Below are 21,930 nucleotides of genomic sequence, written 5' to 3'. Positions count from 1 at the left end.
AAATACAAATGGCAAATAAATACATGAAAAACTGTTCACCTTCACTGGTCATTAGAGAAATGCAAATTAGAACCACACTGAGATTTCATCTCACTCCTGAAAGAATGGCCAAGATCAAGAAAACCAACAACAAATGCTGGAGCAGCTGTGGGGAAAAAGGAACTCTCCTGCACTGTTGGTGGGAGTGTAGACTAGTGCAACCATTGTAGACGTCAGTCTGGAGATTTCTCAGAAACCTGAGACTGGAAACACCATTTGACCCAGCTATTCCACTTCTAGGCATATTCCCAGAAGAACTCAAAGCATCATACCACAGTGATATATGTGCACCCATGTTTATACAGCACAATTTGTAATAGCCAGATCTTGGAAACAACCTAAGTGTCCATCAACTGAGGAATGGATAAAAGAGTTGGTATTTTTATACAATGGAGTACTACTCAGCTATAAAGAATGATCACATTGAGATATTTATAAATAAATGGACGCAGCTTGAGACCATAGTCATAAACGAAATAAATCAAAGTCACGTGTATAAATACCGAATAGTTTCCCTAGTGTAAGAAATGATAAGAATACATAAAAGTATGTGGTGATCATGAGTCTCAATCATATTTGTTTGAATCCATATGTTATCACTCATTAATTGCAATGGTTTTAACCTGGGTTGTTTGATTTTAGTATTGGTGATAGTATGAATAGCTATTCTGAAGAAAACAACACATCATAAAAGCTAGTGCTGATTTAATATCATCTTGTTTTGAAGTCCCATCAAGCTGTTGTACACCTGTTTCCACTAGTTTTAACATGTGGTATCTTACTATATTTTACTATATGCGATAGTTTAAACAAAATTTTTTATAGGCAAAGAGATAATATAGAAATTTTTGTTCATTTTCTGTTAACTGATTCTAAATACCCTGTAACTTGTTCTTTCTTGAATAGCTTCAGACTGTCTTGATATGCTTGATGCTATACTATATGAAGTTATACTCAAATAATACAAGGAAGGAGGCACTATGGTGACTACTATTATGTTAGATTATCTGGGGGTGAAACACAATGATGCTTAAAATTGCTCAGTTCTGACCTGTGTTGTTCTAATACAATGTCGTCTTTTATGTCAATCTCCACCCTTTTTAAAATTAATCTATTTTTTTCTTACTTTTTTTCAATTAAGGGAAAACTAAATTAAAAATAGTGGGATATATTATAGTAACTTTTTTGTTTTCCTATTTAACCTGATATGAAGCCCCAGTATTGCTCTCCCCATCTTGTTCTGTCAGATTTTACTATATTCTATTTTGTTTGATAGTATCAATTTTGAGGGTATAGGCAACCACTTTGAAATCAATAAGATTCACTATGATGCCCATTATGATTTACTATTATCTTTTTTGAAGTCCCGTAAGGTCTCCAGTGTAGGTTTTATTGGTGTTGTACTGTACTGTTTTGATCAATTCTATTATACCTGATGATATAGGCAACTCTTTTTAAAAATAGCAAGAGGCACAATGGTACCCATTTTTGATCACCTGATATTCCATTTTTGCATCATGAACTATGCCCACCCTTCTGTTCTAACCGACTCTGTTTTGTTTAGTCACATTAGGTTTTATTCTTTTCAAAAAAAGTAATAAGAACTGTGGAGTAAAAAAACCAAAAAGTGTAATTGTTATTAAAAAGAGAGGAAAGGAAAGTGATCTAAGGGATATAACTGCATGCATGTTTGAGTGTGTAGGATGGAAAACCATATTACTGAGCTTTTGTTGGATCACTGAATGGCACTGTCTGCAATCTCATTGTATTAATGTATACTTTATATGCTTTAATTTTATAATTTGGACAACTGTTTCTAAGATGACAATATGTAACCTATTAACTAGTGATCTCTTACTGTTTTTTCTTGAAATTCTGTATTATTTGTACCCTTTTACTGTTTCGTTTTTTTATTTCCTTTCTTTTTTCTCTTTAAATAAAAAAAGAACAATGCCTCTCATATGTATTATTTAAAATGCAGATTGCCAGCCCTCTGTCTTGGAACTTTTCTTTCACAAGATCTGAGTTGGCTCCCCCAAAACTTTCCCTTGTTTTCTTGTAAAATTAGATTCTTCAGGAAATTCCTAAATTGAAGACACTCCCAGGGAAAAATTATACAGGAAGATGAAATACTTTTTACCATTGCTACCAAAACTTAGAGAATTATAGTGTTTACATAGCTCCTACTGATCTCTGCCAAAGACTATGTTGGTTGAGTACACAGTTTTAAAAAGTGAGTGTGTTGGTGCATGACCAAAGCCACACACACATCATGCAGGCAAGTGACTGTGATCTTTGCTCCTTTGCAAGGTCGTCATGGAGTTGAGAGCTCTGAACTTTGATCCTTTCCTGTACACCTCTGTGTTCTTCTACTCCCAGCATTCCCTGCTCCTGTCTCTGCTTAAATGCCAGCGTGTGAAGTGGGGCTCCTCTGGATAAGGATCAGACACTCTTCCAACTATGTTTTCCCTGACTCCAGTCCTGGTAGCAATTGTCTGCATTTTGATCGTGTGGCTCTTTAAAGCTGCTGATAGAAGCCCAGAGAAAAAGAAAGAGGAACCCCAAATTCAGCCCTGGATGAACGAAGACTTGAAAGCCAGTCCTGATATCCACCAAATGGAAGAAGGTAAAGACAGTGGCATCGCCTCCTGGCTTTACCACAGGGTGCTTCTGTGATGAGTGTGAGCTGATGGTGGGCTTATGGAGGGGACACAGGCAGGTCAGTTTCATCACCAAACTCTAGTATGGCAACAATTCAGGGTGACAAAGATGGGGGTTATTTTTCAGGTGATCAGCTTGTCACTTTCTTGTCCCTTTACCCCTTATATTCCCATTAATCGAAAACTACTAAGGAACACAAGTTTCCCCGGGCTCTAGTGTCGTTCTGCCTGTCACAGTCTTTCTGAGTGGTCTCATCACAGACCAGCAGTGAGCATGAGGCAGGTGGTTAGGTTCTGGTCAAGAACTTTGAGACTGACCCTAGAGTTTTGCTGTTTTTTATTTCTCCAAGCCCTGGGGGTTACAACAAGAGCGGCCTTGGTCTTCAACACGCTGAGAATCCAGTTCAGGGAACCAGGTGGCCCAAAGAAGTAGAAAACTTGATGGAACTGTTGTCAGTTGTTAAGGCAGGCTGGGGGGGCAGAATGGCCAGTGGGGAAGGCCAAAGCAGGCCTGGAGGATGTGCAGCTCTGCAGGACACATCGATTAAGATGGGCAGAGAGAGTCGAGGCCAGGGATGGAAGGGTTGGGAGACAGTCTGAGGAGCTGGGTGGAGTGAAAAGCAAAAGGAAAGGCCATAAAAGAGGCAGGGAGGGAGGTAGGGAGGGGTGGGTTCTTGCAGAAGTTTGAGTAATCTGTATTTGAGAAAGTTTGTGTGGACAGGTGAGGGGTGAATTTGATTTGGAGGTGACTGCATGATTCTGTTTGGTCCTCACCTCAAGCAGAGGTTGTTTGGAAATGTGTGTGTAGTGATCCTCATCTCAGGACTTGGGGTGGGGTGTCCCTCTGTGCTGGAGCTAACAGGATGCTGAACGTACTGCCCAGGAGCCAAGGCTAGGCCACCTCTCATTCTCAAACAGATGCTCCTTGATTTACAGTGGTCTTATGTCCTGATAAGCCTTGGTAAGTTGGAAATATCATAGGTCAAAAATACATTTAATATCCCACCAATATCATAGCTCAGTGAGTCCACCTTAAACATGCTTAAGAACACTTCCACTAGGCTACTTGATACAAAGTATCCAAAATGATTCCTATTTTATAATAAAATTTATTGTATATTATCCTAAAAGTCAAAAGCAGGATGGTTGTACACATATGCCTCTGTCCCACTGCAAAGCTGAAAAAGTGTAAGTTGAGTGATGGAAGGTTGGAAGCTGTGCCTGTTGAGAAGCACATCACTGAGCAAAGGGACATCTGCCTGAAGCAGGGGTGGCCGCAATGGCAGTGATACCAGAAAGCAGGGATGGGGTATATCTGAGTGAGGTCAAACAAAGGACAAGAAGGGTTGGAAATAAATTGAATGTTGGGAGAGGCAAGGGGGGGTGGGATTCAGAGACTAAGGACTTGGAGTGATGGAGTCAGATGGGTGAAAACAAGGGGATCCCTTCCAGAGAGGGAGTTGAATTTCATCAAGGAGGTGTTACATTTGCCATGAGCATGACAGGAGGTGAAGGTTCTGGCCATAGGCACTGACAGAAGAGGCAAGCTCAGAGGACAACTAGTAATATTTGGAAAGCTAACTTGCACTAGGATGTCCTAGAATACTATTTTACTGTTTGTAGCTCATTGTTTGTATTCAAAATGGTTTGAATCTGCTATTTGTATTCATCAAAACCATCTCCATGCTTCCTCAGTACTGGAATCTTTTTTCTTCTCTGAATAACCCTGTGCTCAAAACCCTCTGAACATGGACTTAGATTGCATCCAAAGCTGTGGTCAAGAACAGGTACACAGGCAGCAGAGATCCTGGTTTTAAAAATGGTCTTTACTGATCTGTGTGACTTTTTCATTTACTGCTTATGTAAACAATAAAAAGTGAAAGACAATTTCCATGAAGTGGGTAATGTGAGAGAGAAAGCTGAGGAGAGAACCTGGAGGCCCCTGTGGACAAGAGGCATGTGATGGAGGGATGTGCTGTAGAAAGGAGAAGCCATGAGCAGAGAGGCCCAGGGATAATAGTAATAACAAGTCCTTACACAACACTGACTGAAGCCAGTTAGGGTCACATTTTGTGCAATATCATTTAAATTTCATGATAATACAATGAGGTCAGCATTATTATTATCCAGTATAAGGAAACTGAGGCTCAAATAGGGTAAGTTACCTGGCCAAGGCAGGAGAAGCAGGAATCAGGTAGTCTGGCTCTAGGGTCTTGCTTGCAAAATAGCCTCTCCCGCAGGACAGTGAGCCAAATGGAGTAGGCAGGAGAAGAGGCAAGGCTACAAACCTCTAGACGTGGTGTGAGTGGAGGGACCCTGGGTGTGCAGGTCCAGGAGGCTGGAGGACACTGGAGGGCTTGGTGAGGCTGGAAGAAGTCAGGGACTGGGCCAGAGTCTGGTTGGGAACACAGAGCCATATTGTGTAGCCTTCGATTGATTTTCTACCTGATCACTCAATTTTGCAAAATCTTCTGCCTTTTTATTCTGTTTCCTTCTATCTTTGATCCTTTAGAGAAATGAAGTTAACCATGTTAACCACATTAGTGGCCTGTTTAAAAGCCAAAGAAAATCTGGCCCAAAAGTAATGTACACAGGACTCTTCTTTCAAATTTTATTGTTTACATAAGCAGTAAATGATAAAGTCACACAAATCAGTAAAGACCATTCTTAAAACCAGCTGCCTGTGTACCTGTTCTTGACCACAGCTTTGGATACAATCTAAGTCCGTGTTCAGAGAGTTTTGAGCACAGAGATATTCAGAGAAGAAAAAAGATTCCGGTACTGAGGAAGCATGGAGACGGTTTTGATGAATACAAATAGCAGGATCAAACCATTTTGAATAAAACAATGAGCTACAAGCAGTAAAATAGTATTCTAGGACATCCTAGTGCAAGTTAAGGAAGACACGAGTATCAATACAAACTGCTCGAGCTCCGATTCTCAAAGAATCCCCACTGTGTTCATAGGTGAGGATTCAGGTTGTGTATAGCGTGTGCTGAGGGTGGAAGGTAGAAGAGCATGGTGTGGACAAGCTTGTAAGATAAAGGATGAGGACCTTCTGATGATAAGCCAAACACAATGTCCTTTTAAGACTGTCAGTTCCTCGTGTATCTGGAACAGAGGTCTAAGAAGTAGCTGAAGTTTATCTTAAAGGATAAACCTGAGGTTATCGCTCTAAAATGAACTGAAAATCTTACACAAAAATTCTTTACTTAAAGAGATATAGGAGACATAGCTTATAAGGCTGTGTTCATTTTATTGTTGGTGCGGGATTTTCTCTGATGGCCATTCATATATTATAATTATAAATGGAATTCTGATTATCTTATATTATCCAGTCTTTGATAAGAATGCCTGTGTTAAAATTTTTATCTAGTGTACTACCTGAGAATTAAAATGTTTCTGAAAACTTGGGAGAAGAGAAATTTCCATGTATGTATCTTGCTAACAAATACCCATCAAAACTAGTTGCAAGCCTATTCAGTGTCTTATTGACAACTCAGTTTAGTGGGAGTTTAACAAACTAATCAGTGTCATTTTCTTCCTTCTGGAGATCAGCCAACCAAGGATACACTCACTGCAATACCTCCTCCTCTGACTGCCAGCCGATCCATAGCTGTCTCAACTGACACTGCTCCTACCAATGATGTTAATCACTTGCACCTCTGAGAGTCCCTCAGTCCCTTAGCCTCAGGGTTCTGAACAAAATGGTGTATGAGAGCTGGTCTCTAGGGCTGACAAGGAACATTCATTAAATATTTAGAGATATTGGGCCGTTTGTTAAATCTTCAGTAGCTTGCAGTTAGGCTATGATGGGATTCAATATTTCTTCTCATGGATATTGGTAAGTGCTCTTCCTCCCCAAAGCGCTGATTTGCCAGCCCAACACTGCCAAAAAATTTCAAGATCAGGTTCTGCCCTGCTGAGGCTCTGAGCTTGACCAGCACGGTTCTTTATTATCAGGAGCAAGACGCTCAGCCCTGTCTTAGCGTTTCCCCATGCTTTGACATACCCACCCACTAGTACTTTTATGTGGCTGATTTAAAAGGTTGGCAAAGAGGCTGGGGATCTAGTTCAGTGGCATAAGCACCTGCCTTGCAAGCAGGCTGTTGTGAGTTCAATCCCCGGTACCGATAAAATGAAAAAGACAAATAAATAAATAAATAAAAGGTTGGCAAGCGAAGACCCCACCCCCACCCAAAGACCTTGAAGTTTCAGCATAAAGTAAGCATAGCTGAGGGATTAGGAAAGGGAAAAAACTTGAAGGAAGATATTGTCCTTGAGATCCAGCCTGCCTGGGCTCCTGAGAAGGGAGACTGAAGATAAACACAGAGAACGGAAGGGGTTTGGGGACAAACTCTGTCAGCTTCACTTCATTGTTTGGAGGGGCAGACTAGTACCTTTTTCTCTACCCACCCCAGTTTGTGGCCAAGACCCATTAATAAAGGCAGATTAATAGGAGAAAAGCACACATTTATTTCATGTCAATGTAACACATCACAGCAGCTTTTGTAATCCAAAGAATGTCAAAGAAATGCTTCCACTTGTGTGTTTTTTGGCTAGATCTGTCAGACAGTGGACAGCTGTTGGGACACATGATAGAAAAATGAAGACATAATCTAATGAACAAGTCAGGGGAGACTTTGCCGGGCCTGTTTGTTGAGACTCTTCTGTGCGTCACTTTTGCTGCAGACATGAGAATATTCTTTTCTCTGGGTATCAGGAGGCCATCTGTTGAATGGGGAGCTGATGATCTACTTTTGGGGAAGATTGAAGTATTTGTAGATTTTATGACCCACCTCAGGGAAGAATGGGAGTGGGGAAAGTCAGAACTGTTGCTGCTCCTACCATTCTCCATCATGCCAAGGATGAACCCCACCAGCTTTAGAATAGCCTTGTTCTATTCAAGGCCTGACCATCAGGGCAAACCCAGCCTCCTCAGGCCCGCCCACATTGGTGCTGCTAGCGAAATAATCACACAATACCCAGTTAGGGACTCAATGGCAAGAGGCCAAGCCAGAAGCAGCTCTGTGCTGAGGCAGCTGGCAAAGAGGATCTCTGAGGGCTGGGTGAACCCTGCAGTTGCTCCCCACCACTTTTGGCATCTGGCTGTGGAGACAGCTGTGTCACCTGCATCCTCAATTGCAGGAAGGGAGCAAGGGTGATGTGACCCAAACTGCCTTTAGTTTCATTATTAGAAAATATTTAATTTCTTTGCAAAGATTTGTAAAAACACCAATGTGATTTATTTAAAAGTGTAGATGGAAAAACATCTCCACATTAGCTGGGAAAGGTAGAAGTGACCTAGAATTTCTCAGCCACCTAACCTTAATTAGCAATTTAGAGGCCCCTTGGTGTGTTAAAATAATGGTACAAGATTAATTGCTGTTGGCAGCAATAACGAACCTCAAATGTGCCAGCAAAGGATTTCTTCTGACAAGCAGGTCATGATGGCACCCAGTTGCTTTGGAACCTGGACTTCTTGGAGCTTGAATAAATTTGTCATCCGCACTCTGATTGCTGTAGGGTGGAGGTAGAAAAACAGGAGTTTAAACAGCTGTTTTCTTTCCACTCTGGGCTGCAGTCTTGGGGCCAGTCAGGAGTTCAAGAGCTGATGGGGAGGAGTGCTACCTTTAGTTTTCACCCAGTGCCCTGCAGTTTCTGTTTCCTTCAGCTCGTCTGATTCTGTCTTACTGCCAGAGCTCACTGGGCTTCCAGCCTGGCATCCAGGCCACCTGCTCTCTGTGACTCTCCACTCCTTAGGAACAGGGAGACTTTCTGCCCTCTGAGAGGCTAAAGGAATGGTAGGTCTACTGTGTAGGCATTGGGGACCTACTCAGGACAAACCTACCCACAGGTGACAAGAATTTGTTATTTATTTCCAGGGAAATCACTTTTGTGCTATCAGCAATTGACACTAACACTCTGGAATGACTTTAACCTAGGGTCAAGTCCTGGGGTTCCCTTGATCACTCAGAGGTTATTGTGTTAGGCTGCAAATACATATCAAGGCTGCTTTACTCAAAATTATTTCTTACTATGGAAATATAGACCTTCAGGGTCCCATCTTAAAGCATGGGAAGTGTCAGACTCCCAGCGTGGGGTGCATTGCAGGTCTGACTTTCGTCACCATCCTTTATATAGGCTCAGCCTCACTTTTTTCTTAGTAATTGGAAAATATTCTGTAAACACTTGAGTGCTTGTGTATCTCTATGAGTGTTAACCTTCACCTAGATTTCAGCTGTTATTAGCTCTTCCATGTGTAGAAGAAAATGTTGCAAAATATATCTCTCCAAGAATTTTAGTTTCTTCAACTGAGAGATTTTGCTACAAATTCCCAAATTAACCATTTCTGAAAGTTGAAATTCTCCAATAAATGATGTTACAACCATAACATCAGCTAATCAGAGGGATCAGAGTCAATTGATCCTATTCAAAGAAGAGAGTGGCAAATAGTTGTGTTGTATCCCACAAATCAGGGGGTGGAGGACACATACATCATATTGGGCAGTCATACATTGGGTTCTAGGAAAGTTGTCAATAAGGACCATACACACAACACTAGATGCATTTTTCCAAAGAAACAGTTTGTTAATATAATAATGATTCCGCCAACACATATCCACTCACACACACAAAATGTAGTGGTTTGACAGTTTCCTATTTGTTTCTTTAAGATGGCAATTGCTGAGCATTTTCATGAAAGATTCTGATAATAATATTATTGGTATATATTATATTATAGTATTTACTTAAGTAGGTGTTGCTTTCTATGGTGACATGCTCCTCTGCACAGATTTCCATCAGACTGCAAAAAAAAATTAAGGGCAGATTTGGTAGAATTATGTAAACTGACCATCTACTGATTGGATCCTGATGACATTTTCAGTCTGTACTGTATGGGCAGTCTTCACAATAAAGCTTTCTTTGTCTTATTCAAAGTTCCCTGAAAAAAATCCAACTCATATCAATTCATTCTGATATGAAGTATGTTCTTCGCAATGGTCTCCTTTTGGTACCTTTTGCCTTCTAGATTCTAGGAGTTGATAAAGTCCAACAACAAACAGAAGCCCAAGGTCAAATTAAGGCAAGTAAGGTGTGTGTGTGTGCGTGTGCGTGCGTGGGTGCGTGTGTGTGTGTGTGTGTGTGTGTGTGTGTGTGTGTGTGTTGCTCCATCCAAGTACTTTCTCTTTTCAATCATTTTAATTGATTGAAGTCAGCATCATTTCTGCTGAAATCTTTGTAGTGTGGTTCAAAACTGTGTCTATCCAGGGATTTGAAAAACATTGTCAGAGGAAGAGTTGCCCAAGTTTGGATACATAGCCAACAATTCTGAAAATATTGGGAAGAGACATCTGGGTAGTTAACAGTAAGGTCTCCTGAGTAAAGCCTCTCAGGAAGTTTGCAATGTTATTTGGTGGGATTCTCCCACTATAAGATAATTGAGCCTGTCCTTGATGAGTGTGCTAAACAGGCATTCCTTTTTATCTTCTGCAGTGCCTGCCTGTGGATTCACTTTGTTCCTCCGCATTTTTGCCATTTTTAAGTATCATGTCCCTATGATCCAGTCACTTCCCCAAAACCTATCCTATGAACACATGAGTGTTTAGGGGGGCATCTAGATATAAACCATAACCTCTGTATTCTGCTGGGCTTTTTTCTCCAAGTTATTCTGTCATTACTGAGAATGACGTGTTAAAATCATCCCTTGTACCTATAGCTTTCTTCTTGGAAGCCTATGTTGAGGTCCTTTATTATAAGTGCAATTTCAGTATTTCTACTATGTTTTTATTATAAAATGACTTATTATCAAGAATACTTTAATTTCTCTTTCATCTGATATTAATATATTCATGTGGTGCATGAACTAATTTTCATTCTTTGTATTTTTTAGATGTATCTCATTAGTAATAGGAGTATTTGGTCCATTTTTATTAAGTATAATTATTCTTGCTTGCTGTTAAGAATTCAGTTATTTTTGTTCTTTCAGAGTAAATTTTTCCTTGTTGTTTTAATGTTTGATATTTCATTATTAAAAGGTGTATATCTTTTTTTTAATGTTGCTTAGAATTTCCTGGCCTCTTAAATCTGTAGGTTCTGGGAAAATTTCAGATGTTACTTTTCCCTTTTTTATTTTTTCTTAGTAAATTTTTGCAATATATAATGAATGCATTCATTGTGAATAGTTGGTATGTGTACATGACAGATACTAATTCTTTTTACATCCTCTTCTCCTCCTGACTCCTTCCATATGTTGACACCCTTTCCATTTGCAAAAGATATATCTCCCTCTTAACCATTATATATCTTTTAATTTGCTCTTTCATTTATTTATACTTAGAATGTCTCATTCAAAATAAACCATGCAATATTTAAGCCTGTATATCTGATTTAGTTCATTTGACATTGTGGATTCAAAGTGCATCCGTTTTTCTGCAAATGACTCAAATGTATGCCTTCTTACAGCTGAGTGACACTGTACTCAACTGTGGTTTCAAGACCATATTGTCTTTTCATTCCTCTATTGATGAACCTAAAGGGTGCTTTCCAAGATGTAGTTATTATGAATTGTGCTTATATAAACATGAGTATACATATATCATTATCACTGATGTCTTTAACTCTTATGGACAGATGCCTAGTAGGGGAATAGCTGAGTTAAATGGAATCTCTAGTTTTAGTGCACATAGTAGTGTCCTAGCTTACATTCCCACCAACAATGTAGAAGGATTCCTTTTCCCCTGCGGCCTCACCAGCACTTACCATTTAATTTCCTGATGATAGCCTTCTGCAGTAAGATAGAATCTTTATTTATTTATTTATTTAAAGAAAAGGAAACGAAAAAAGAAAAAAAATACATGGAGATAAAAAAAAGGGTAGAAATAATACTAAATTACAGACAAACAAAAGGTAAGAAATTGCCAGTTGATAAGTTACAAATTGTCATCTTCGAAATGGCTGTTCAGGTTATAGAATTAAAGTATTTAGAATGACATTCAAAAAAGTGACCCTACAAACCATTCTGCTCTATGGTCGAACAAAAGCTCCGTAATATGATTATCAGTCCCACCTATTTGTTTTACATCTCTAAGAGGGTAAGGTTAACCATATCAAAACAGAACAGAACATTTAAAAAAAAATAAAAAATAAAAAACAATGGGTGAAGTTAGGGACAACTATTTGTAAGAAGCTAGAGACAGTTAGATAAGGTAGATCTCCAGTGGACTTGCAGTAAGATAGAATCTTGATATTATCTTAATTTGCATTTCTTTAATGTTGAACTTCTTTCATGCATTTGTATTTCTTCTGAGAAATGATTATTTCAGAGGCTCATTTTTCAGCTGGGTTTTTATTTGGGGGAATCTAACATTTTTAAGTTCTTTACATATTCTTATTAATACTGTCAGTAGTATAGCTAGCAAAATTTTTTCCTCATCATGTAGGTTGTTTCTTCACTCTGTTTGTTGTTTCATTTGCAGTGCAAAGGTTTTAAAATTTGACATCATCCCATTTGTTAATCATTTTTTTTAAAGTGTTGATTCTTGATGTTATTTCTTGTTCATTTGGCCTAAGCCTATGATGTCATGAATGTTTATTTATCTTCTAGCAGGTTAAATGTTTCTGTTTTAACATTTAGATCTTTGAGTTATTTTAATTTTAATTTAGTATATGATGAGAAATAGCTGCCGTGTGTGATGGCCAGTTTCCCAGTACCATTTGCCAAAGAGGCTATCTTTTTTCCAGCAAATATTATTGGACCCTTTGTCAAACATCAGATGGCTGAATGTGTCTGGGGTTGTTTCAGTATCCTTTATTGTGTTCCATAGATTCACATGTCTGTTTTGTGTTGGTATCATATTGTTTCTTATTACTGTAGGTTTGTAATATAACTTGAAGTCTGGGATTGTGATGCTTCCTGCTTTGCTCTTGATTTCTTTTAGTATTCCAGGTCTCTTCCAGTTCCCTATGAATTTTTAGATAATTTTCTCATTCTGTAAAGAATGTTGTTAGGATTTCATTAAATCTATGGGATTGCATTCAATCCAGGATTTAGCTCAGTGGCATAAGCACCTGCCTGGCAAGTGTGAGGTTGTGAGTTTGATCCCCTGTACCAAAAGACAAAAAAAAGTAGCTTTCTCAATCCAGTTTTTGAAGTATGACCATTTTGATAATGATGGTGCTGCCTATTTAGGATCTGAGAATGTCCTTTCATTTTGCAATACCTTCTTTGATCTCCTTTTTGGATACTGTAGTTTTCATTGTAGAGGTCGTTCACATCCTTGGTTAGGTTAATTTCTAAGTATTTATTTTTTCTTAGTGGTATTGTAAATGGTATCATTCTCCCAATTTCTTTATTAATGGATTCTTTTTTTTATTTAAGAGGAAAAAGAGAAAAACACAAAACAAAACAAAGTAGTATAAGGTTACACAAAATACAGAACTACAAAAAAAACATAACAGTAAGAAATCACCTATTAATAGATTACATATTATCATCTTGGACATAGTTGCTCACATCACAGTATCAAAGAATACAAAGTAGACATTCAAACAGAGAGACTGCAAACAGCTGTGTTCAATGATCCAAAAACATTAATATAGCCAGCTATTTAACACCCCTAAACACACTTGCTGTTATATCCGTTAGAGCTCTTTTTTTTTTCCTCCCTCTCTTTTTTACAACAAAATTTACACATTTTGGATTTTATTACTCCTTAGTTCTTATTATTTTTGGGGGGGGAGAGAATAAAGTCAAATATGGCAAAACAAAGCTGTCAGTCAAAACCAAGGATAGACATAGCACATGATGTAGAACAGAGTACAAGGTTATTAACAATGGTTATCAACGTTGTCTCTTGTTTCCTTAAAAAGAATTGTCTATCTCATTAGATATTATAAAGTTGGACAAAACAGTAGAGAACAAGACCAATAAAACTTAGGCATTGTAAACATTACAGGACTTCCAAAGGAGACAATAGTCAAACCAGAATGGGCAACTTAGTGAATCTTATTGCCTTCAAAGTAGTTGCCTATACCCTCAAACTTGATACTATCACACAGAATGGAACAGAGTCTAATCAGTCAAAACAAGATCATGGGAGTATTACAGGACTTCAAAACAAGTTAATAGGAAATCAAAAAGAGTTACTATTATATATCCTAATTTTTTTAATTTTTCCCTTAATTAAAATAAACATAAGAAATAACTAAATAATTTTTTTAAAGAATAGTAGTTACCATAGTGTCTGTCTTTTTCCTTGAAATATTTGGATAAAACTTCATATACTATAGCTTCAAATATTTCCATATCAAGAAGCCCAGAATAAAGCCTTTCTAATTAATAAGTGAAAGTTTTATAAGGCTTCAAGGCCAAATAATGGGGAATCATGATTACCACATATTTTTATATATTTGAATCATTACTTACATTAGGGAAACTATTCGGTATTCATACATGCGAGATTGATTTATTTCACTTATGAGTATGGTCTCAAGCCGCGCCCATTTATTGATAAATAGCTCAATGTGATCCTTCTTTATAGCTGAATAATACTCCATTGTATAGAAATACCACAACTTTTTTATTCATTCCTCAGTTGATGGACACTTGGGTTGTTTCCAAGATCTGGCAATTACAAATTGTGCTGCTATAAACATAGGTGCACATATATCACTGTGGTATGATGCTTTCAGTTCTTCTGGGAATATGCCTAGAAGTGGAATAGCTGGAATAAATGGGATTTCCAATCCCAAGTTTTTGAGAAATCTCCAGACAGACCTACACAAAGGCTGTACCAGTCTACACTCCCACCAACAGTGCAGGAGAGTTCCTTTTTCCCCACAGCCTCTCCAGCATTTGTTGTTGTTGGTTTTCTTGATCTTGGCCATTCTTTCAGGAATGGGATGGTATCTCAGTGTGGTTTTAATTTGCATTTCTCTAATGACCAATGATGATGAGCATTTTTTCATGTATTTATTTGCCATTTTCATTTCTTCATCTGAGAATTGCGTATTCATCTCAGATGCCCATTTTTGGATTGGATCTTTGAATTTTGGAGGTCTGAGTTTTTTTAATTCTTTATATGTTTTAGACAAGAGTCCCTTGTCTGAGAGAGAGTTCACTAAAATCTTTTCCCAGTTTGTGGGTTTTCTTTTCACTATGCTGGAGATTTCTTTTGATGTGCAGAAACTTTTTAATAAGAAGTGGTCCCAGTTATTGATTCTGGGAAGTATTTCCCGTGCGGTTTGAGTCCTGTTCATGAATTCTCTACCTACTCCTATGTCTCCAAGGTTTCTACCCAATTTGTCTTCCAATAGATTTAGTGTTTCTGTTTTAATATTCAGATCTTTTACCCATTTAGATTTTAATTTAGTACATGGTGATAGACATGGGTCTAGCTTTAGTTTTCGGCAAATGGAGAGCCAGTTTTTCCAGCACCATTTATTAAAGAGACTGTCGTACTTCCAGTGAAACTGCTTGGCTCCTTTATCAAAGATAAGGTGGTTGAGTGTGTTTGTAGTTGTGGTTGTATCTTCTAATCTATTCCATTGATCTTCAGCTCTGTTTTGATTCCAATACCATGTTGATTTTACTACTGTTGCTTTGTAGTATAATTTCAAGTCAGGGATTGTGATGCCTCCTGCTTTGTCTTTGCTGCTTAGAATTGCCTTTGCGATTCTAGGTCTCTTCTGGTTCCAGATGAAATTTAGGAGTGATTTCTGTAGATCTATAAGGTATGTTGATGGTATTTCTATTGGTATTGCATTGAATCTGTATAAGAGTTTTGGGAGAATGGCCATCTTCACAATGTTTGTTCTTCCTATCCATGATCAAGGGATGTCTTTCCATTTTCTGAGATCATCTTCATTAAATCTTTCATTAACTCTATGGGATTGCATTCAATCCAGGATTTAGCTCAGTGGCATAAGCACCTGCCTGGCAAGTGTGAGGTTGTGAGTTTGATCCCCTGTACCAAAAGACAAAAAAAGTAGCTTTCTCAATCCAGTTTTTGAAGTATGACCATTTTGATAATGATGGTCCTGCCTATTTAGGATCTGAGAATGTCCTTTCATTTTGCAATACCTTCTTTGATCTCCTTTTTGGATACTGTAGTTTTCGTCGTAGAGGTCGTTCACATCCTTGGTTAGGTTAATTTCTAAGTATTTATTTTTTCTTAATGCTATTGTAAATGGTATCATTCTCCCAATTTCTTTATTAATGGATTCTTTATTGGTTACAGAAATGCTATTGATTTTTGTGTGTTTTTGTATCATGCTATATTGCTGAATTTTACTATTAGTTCTATGAGTTTTTTGGTGGAAATTTTTGAATCTTCAATGTAAAAAATTATGGAATCTAAAAATAATGATAATTTGAATTCTTTCATTCTTTCTTCTACATATCCATTTTATTTCTCCCTTTAATGATTGCTCTAATTAATGGTATGAATACTATATGAACAGGAGTTGTGATAGTGGACATCTTTGTCTTGTTTCTGATTTTAGAGGGAAAGCTTTTGACCATTCTTTATTCAATATGATATTGGCCATTGGTTTGTCATGAATAGCTTTTATTAGATTGAAATAGGGTCCTTCTATGCTTACATTCTTTAGTGCTTTTTATCATGAGTGAATGTGAATTTTATCAAAAGTTTTTATGTATCTACTAATATGATCTTTTTTTTATATCTTCATACTTTTGTTTTTGCTTCTCTGCCCAAATTCCCCCAGTGTCTTCAAAGATTACACTTAACTGGATGTTAGCTCCTTTAAGAATTATTTGCTAAATTAACCTTAGTAGTTCTCTTTCATTCGAGTCCTGTAACATTATGCCACTCTAGATCATGATTATGTATGCATTTCCCATAAGCATGTCACTTTCCCATGTAATATGTTAGCCTTTAGGAGCAAGGACAATGTGCTTTTCTTCTTTTCCATCACACTGACAGAGTTCTGACTCACAAAAGTTTGCAATAAATGTTTGTTTGAACTTAAACTTGTTGACTTACTAAGTCTAGCAGGCACATCCTGGGGTGTGTCCAGAAGATGTTTCTTCTGGAAACATCTCTTCCACCCTTTCTTTTTTTTCCACACTTTTTTTATTTTGAAGATAATAGCACCAAATGAGACAAAACAAAATAGAGTCAATCACAAAAGGATCAACATAGTACATGACTTAAAAACAAATATAAGGAAATCAATAATGGCTACCATAATGCCTCTTGTTATCATCAAAAGAGTTGCCTGGCATCAGGCATTATAAAGTTGAACAAAACAGTACAGAACAAAACCAATAAAAACAAAACATTGGAGACATTATAGGACTTCAAAAGAAGATAATAGTCCAACCAGAATGGGTATTGCAGTGTATCTTATTGTCTTCAAAGTAGTTGCCTTTATCACCAGATCTGATACTATCAAACAAAACAGAATAGAATAAAATCAGTCAAAACAAAATAGTGAAATAAATACAGGGCTCCATATCAATCCAATAGGAAATAAAAAATGGTTACCAGAATACATTCTGCCATCTTTGGAATAGCTGTCCATGCCATTAAATCTAATACAAGTAGACAAATTGAAACAGGATAAAACCAAACTAAACAGAACAATGAAAATAGCGTGGGTTTCAAATTAAGATAATAAATTAATAATGGCCACTGCCTTCCCTTTTTAGACAGTTCCTCCCCTTTCACTTTCATGGGATGTACTGTACATTTTGGATCCCACTAACTCCTTTAGTTTTATATTAGGGAGGCAACCCACTATTCACCTAAGTGATTCTGAACATTTTAACCCCTGAGCATGATCTCAAGCTGTATCCACTTGTCTACAAGTGCCTCAAGGTTTTCTTTCTTTATAGTTGAGTAGTTTCCCACTGTATAAAAATGTCATGGCTTTCTAGCCAGTCTGCAGCTGATGGGCAAGCTACCCTTGCTTTGTTTTGGTTTTTTGTCACATACAGCATTGTTTTCTCATCTTTGACTTTCAGGCTATAAACCCCCTTTTGGGTTAAATGTATTTCTTATATAAAGCATATTGATGGACCCTATCTCCTGACTCACTTTGCCTTTGTTTCCTTTTATTAATGAATCAAGGCCATCTATATTAGTGATTATGGCTAACCTTCTCTGCTTCATCTCTGCCATGCTATTTTTCTGCCATTGGTTGTGTACTTTTCCCCTTCATTCCACTGTCTGCTTCATTCAATGAGCCTCCTCTGCCACTGTTGCTGAAACCATGGTCTCTCTCTCTCTCTCTCTCTCTCTCTCTCTCTCTCTCTCTCTCTCTCCTCTCTCTCATGTCCTTCCATATATTTTGTAGGGTTGGTTTGGGAGTCATGAACTCCTCTAGTTCCTCTTTGTCATGGAAGTATCTTGTTTCCCCATTAATTTTGAGAGATACTTTTTCAGGGTACATCAATCTGGGTTGGAGGTTATTTTCTTTCAGAACTTGGAATACTTCACTCCAAGCTCTTCTTGATTTGAAGGTTTGTGTTGAGAAGTCTGTCGTGATTCTGATGGGTTTTCCTTTATAGATCATCTGTTTCTTTTCTCTGACAGCTTTTAATATTCTGTTCTTGTGATGAATTTCTGGGATCTTGATTATTATATGTCTGGGTGTAGATCTATTTTGGTTATAGCTGGCTGAAGTTCTGCATGCCTCATTTATCTGAATATTATTTCCTTTTCCTATGCTTGGGAAGTTTTCTTTAATTATTTCTGTAAATAGCCTGTGTATTTCATTTGTATTTACCCTTGCTTCTTCACTCACATTTTTTATTCTTAAGTTATAGTTCCTTTAGTCATCTTCTAGGCTTTGTATTGTTACGTCCTGATTCCTTGTTATTTTTAAGAGATCTTTCCTTTCATGATCGCAAGCTGAAAACCTGTCTTCAAGATTTGGTAGTCTATCTTTAGTTTGTTTCAAGCAGTTTTGCCAGCTTTCAATAAAATTTTTAATACCCTGAAAATCTCTTTGAATCTGTTTCATGTACTCTAAATTTTTTTATATTCTTCACTGAAGGTTTCCCCTCCTTTTTCTATGCTCCTCTATTCTTCCATCTGTGTCTTCTATAGAGGTGCTTAGCAATTCTTTGATTATGTTTCTCATTTCTTCTTTAACCTGCAATAGTATTTCTGTTCTAAGTTTTTTAATAGCTTCTTGAAGTTGTTTCTTTATTTCAGTTGCTGTTGCTTCAGAAATTGCAGGAGTGTGGCTCCCAATCTCTTCCAGGTTTACATCTCCTGGACCAGTACTGCTTGGGTTGGAGACCAGAGACTGCATTTTGCTTCTTCCTCTTGTCATATTCCTGTCTTCTCCCAGACAAGTGGGTGGTGGAGTCCCCAGACCTTCCTGTATTGGTTATAATTACTCCAAAGCATACTGGCTAGGGGTTTCTGCTGTTTGCTGCTTTTCCCAGCAGCTCCTGGAGTGTAAGCAGGGGTGGAACAGGAACTCACCACCAGCCGGTGAAGTTCTCTGGTCTGCTGCTCCCCTCTGCTACCACGTCACCCCAGAGAGGCCTTTGGGCTTGCCAGCCACCAGCTTCACTATGACTGTGTGTCTCCAAGTTCCAGCAGTGCTTCTGGCATGGTGGTTCCAGCTCTGGTGAAAGTGCTGCCAACTCCTGCCTTCTTCTGTTTATGTTTTTCTTTCTTTGTTTTTCTATTCTCTCTGTGGGTTTCAATTCTCACTTAAGTTTCTTTCAACAGGTTGAGGAGACCCGTTTCCTTCCTTCTTGTCTTCTCCAGAATGCTATATTCCAGCGTCTGGACTGTTTCTCCCAGAGATGCTGTTTACTCTGCTGCTTACTGTTCCACCCTCTTTGTGACCCTCCCTTTCTTACTTATATTTCTCCAACATTTTTTCCTCAGCCTTTTCATCCATTTTCTCATCATACAGATCATCATAGTTTCACATTTCTCCACCTCTTCTTCTTCCCTACTTTCATGCTGAGATTCCTCTTCCTTAAAATCCTCATGTTCTATATCATCAGTCATCTCCTTCCCCACCACTTTTACCGCCTTCATCCAAAATCCACTAAGCTTGGTAACTGGATGTTCCTTTGGGAACCTTCTTTACCACCTTGAAACTTTCCTTCAACAAGTCATTTGCCTCATTCAGCTCCTCCTCAGTGGGCCAGGATTTCTCCCCTTCCACTGGTTCTGGGATAACTTCTGTTTGCAAAGACTCTTGTCTGTTAGAGTCTGCCTTTGTCATGACCTTAAGGTGTTTCATATCAGCTACAGCATCTGTAGCACAAACCTCCTTTGTCATGCCTGGATCCTTCTGAGAGTTAATAACTCTAGGATTTAAAAGGAAAGGATCCATAGGGGTATCAATTTGTTTCTTTTGAAAATCATCATGTCCAGAGATATACAGCAAGCTATTTATATTCAAAGTCTGCCTGTGCACATAGCCTGAGATTTTCAAAGTGCCCACCAAGTTATTCTCTTCCTTGGGCACAAAATCCGCAGCATAGACAAACAAGTAGGCTTGCCAATCTCCAAAAGCAAGATGTCTTTGCTTTTGGTTAGCCAGCTGCCTAAGCAGCATCCCTGCCTCCTGCTGAATGTCTAACAGGAAGAGTTTATCATCAGGAAAATACTTTCCACTACTTTACTTAGCTTCTTTCTGGAATCTACCAGCCTCTTAGGTGGGAGGTCAGAAACCCCTTGAACAGCTAGTGTATAGGTAGGGAGGCCTAAGCAGAGGCAGAAAAGGGATAATCCCAAGTGCTGTCCCAGCCTTCTAGTGGATCAAAGAGGAATAAGATGGTGTCAACCACTTTACCCATGTCTAACACAGTATGCAGATGCCCTGGCTTTGCAGATGTAAAAAAAACACCAATGTTTCAATTAGGCACAGCAGCATAAAGCACTGAGTGTTCTCCCATTTCTGCAGGAGCACTGTTCTCATGTTCCTATGCTGAAGCAAGTGAGGGGCTTCAGACAAAGAAATTCTGTTATACGAAGGCACCACCAGCACCTGATGAGTTGCTGCTAGCTGTCTCTTCTCTGCCAGAACTGCCTCCTTGTTATGGTTTCAGAGCTGGCTGGCACAATGCTTCTGTTCTACTCTGCTGAGTTCTTTTCTCACCTTCACAGGACTTGCAGTTCTACATGGTCTTTGCCATCTTCCTCTGCAGATCCTGGACTCCCCATAGCCACCCTCACCCCCATCCCATGCCGCATGCCTTTATGAGCTTTACTATGTTGCTTGTGGCGGTCAGATGGGTGCGCTGCCATGCTGCGGCTCATGTGCATCAACTCCATTCATACAATTTTTGTTCTTGCTTCTATTTATATGATATATTACATTTTCTGATTTGTGGATGTTGAACCATCTTTTCATCCTTGGGATAAAACCTACTTGGTCATGCTGCATTGTCTTTTTGATGATTTGCTGCATTCCATTTGCTAGTACCTTAAGGATTTTCTTTTTACCTTTACGATCATTAAAGAGATTGTCCTTTAGCTTTTTTAGTTGGGTCCACATTTGATTTTGGAATTACAGTAATTCTTGCCTCTGTGGATGAGATGGAGGTATTTTTTCCCTTTCAGGTTCACTGATGAGTTTAGGCATACTGGTGTTACACTGTCCCTGAAGGTCTTGTAGAATTCAGCAGTGAATCCTGTAGATCCTGGGCTTTTCTTAGTAGGGTTTTGTTGTTTTATTTGCTTCAATTTCATTTTTGCCTGTTACTGTATTGTTCAGATTTTTTGTCTTCTTGGTTCAGTTTTGGTAATTCATATGTGTTTAGGAATCTATCCACTACTTCAGTGGATAGATTGTCCAAGTACAATCTTTCATAGTAGTTACTAATGATCTGGATTTTGGTGCTGTCCACTGTGAATTCAAATACTGCCTCTGCTACATTCTCCTTTTTACCTCTTGATTATGAAAAAATTATATTAGACATCCTTACTATGTTCCTTTTTTTCCTGTTTTCTATTTCATCTTTCAACTCATTCATATTTTCTTTTTATTTTCCAGTTCATTAATTTTTCAAGTAATTTACTGCTAATATATTTACCCATTAAACTCTTAATTCTGTTATTGGTCAGTTCTAAATATCCTACTTTTTCTTATTTCCTCATCACATTTTATTCTTTCATGTACCTTATAGATTTGTGTTTGTCTTCTCCTCCCACTCTGAATACAATAACATAATTGTTTTATATTCTGAACCTAACAATTCTAGTATTTGGAATCTTTAGCCATCTGA

The 21,930-nt window shown here is 38.2% G+C and overlaps 1 protein-coding gene and 1 pseudogene across 1 annotated transcript in view; one reads left to right on the top strand and one right to left on the bottom strand.

Annotated features, from left to right (window-relative positions):
- The first annotated feature begins 2,428 nt into the window (after window positions 1-2,428).
- Iyd (iodotyrosine deiodinase) overlaps window positions 2,429-21,930 on the top strand; it is a 34,050-nt gene continuing 14,548 nt past the window's right edge. Inside the window, exon 1 of the mRNA XM_003466368.3 lies at window positions 2,429-2,665. Coding sequence (XP_003466416.1) covers window positions 2,500-2,665 — 166 coding nt within the window. The 5' untranslated portion in view covers window positions 2,429-2,499. The remainder of the gene's footprint in view (window positions 2,666-21,930) is intronic.
- LOC106026882 (pre-rRNA-processing protein TSR1 homolog) lies at window positions 4,454-20,950 on the bottom strand (annotated as a pseudogene).

Source organism: Cavia porcellus, unplaced genomic scaffold (assembly GCF_034190915.1).
Source record: "Cavia porcellus strain 051 isolate PalLab524CR breed Dunkin Hartley unplaced genomic scaffold, mCavPor4.1 scaffold_22, whole genome shotgun sequence".
NCBI classification, from domain to species: Eukaryota; Metazoa; Chordata; class Mammalia; order Rodentia; family Caviidae; genus Cavia; species Cavia porcellus.
The sequence above is the reverse complement of the archived record's forward strand: the minus strand, read 5'-3'. Positions and strand labels throughout refer to the sequence as shown.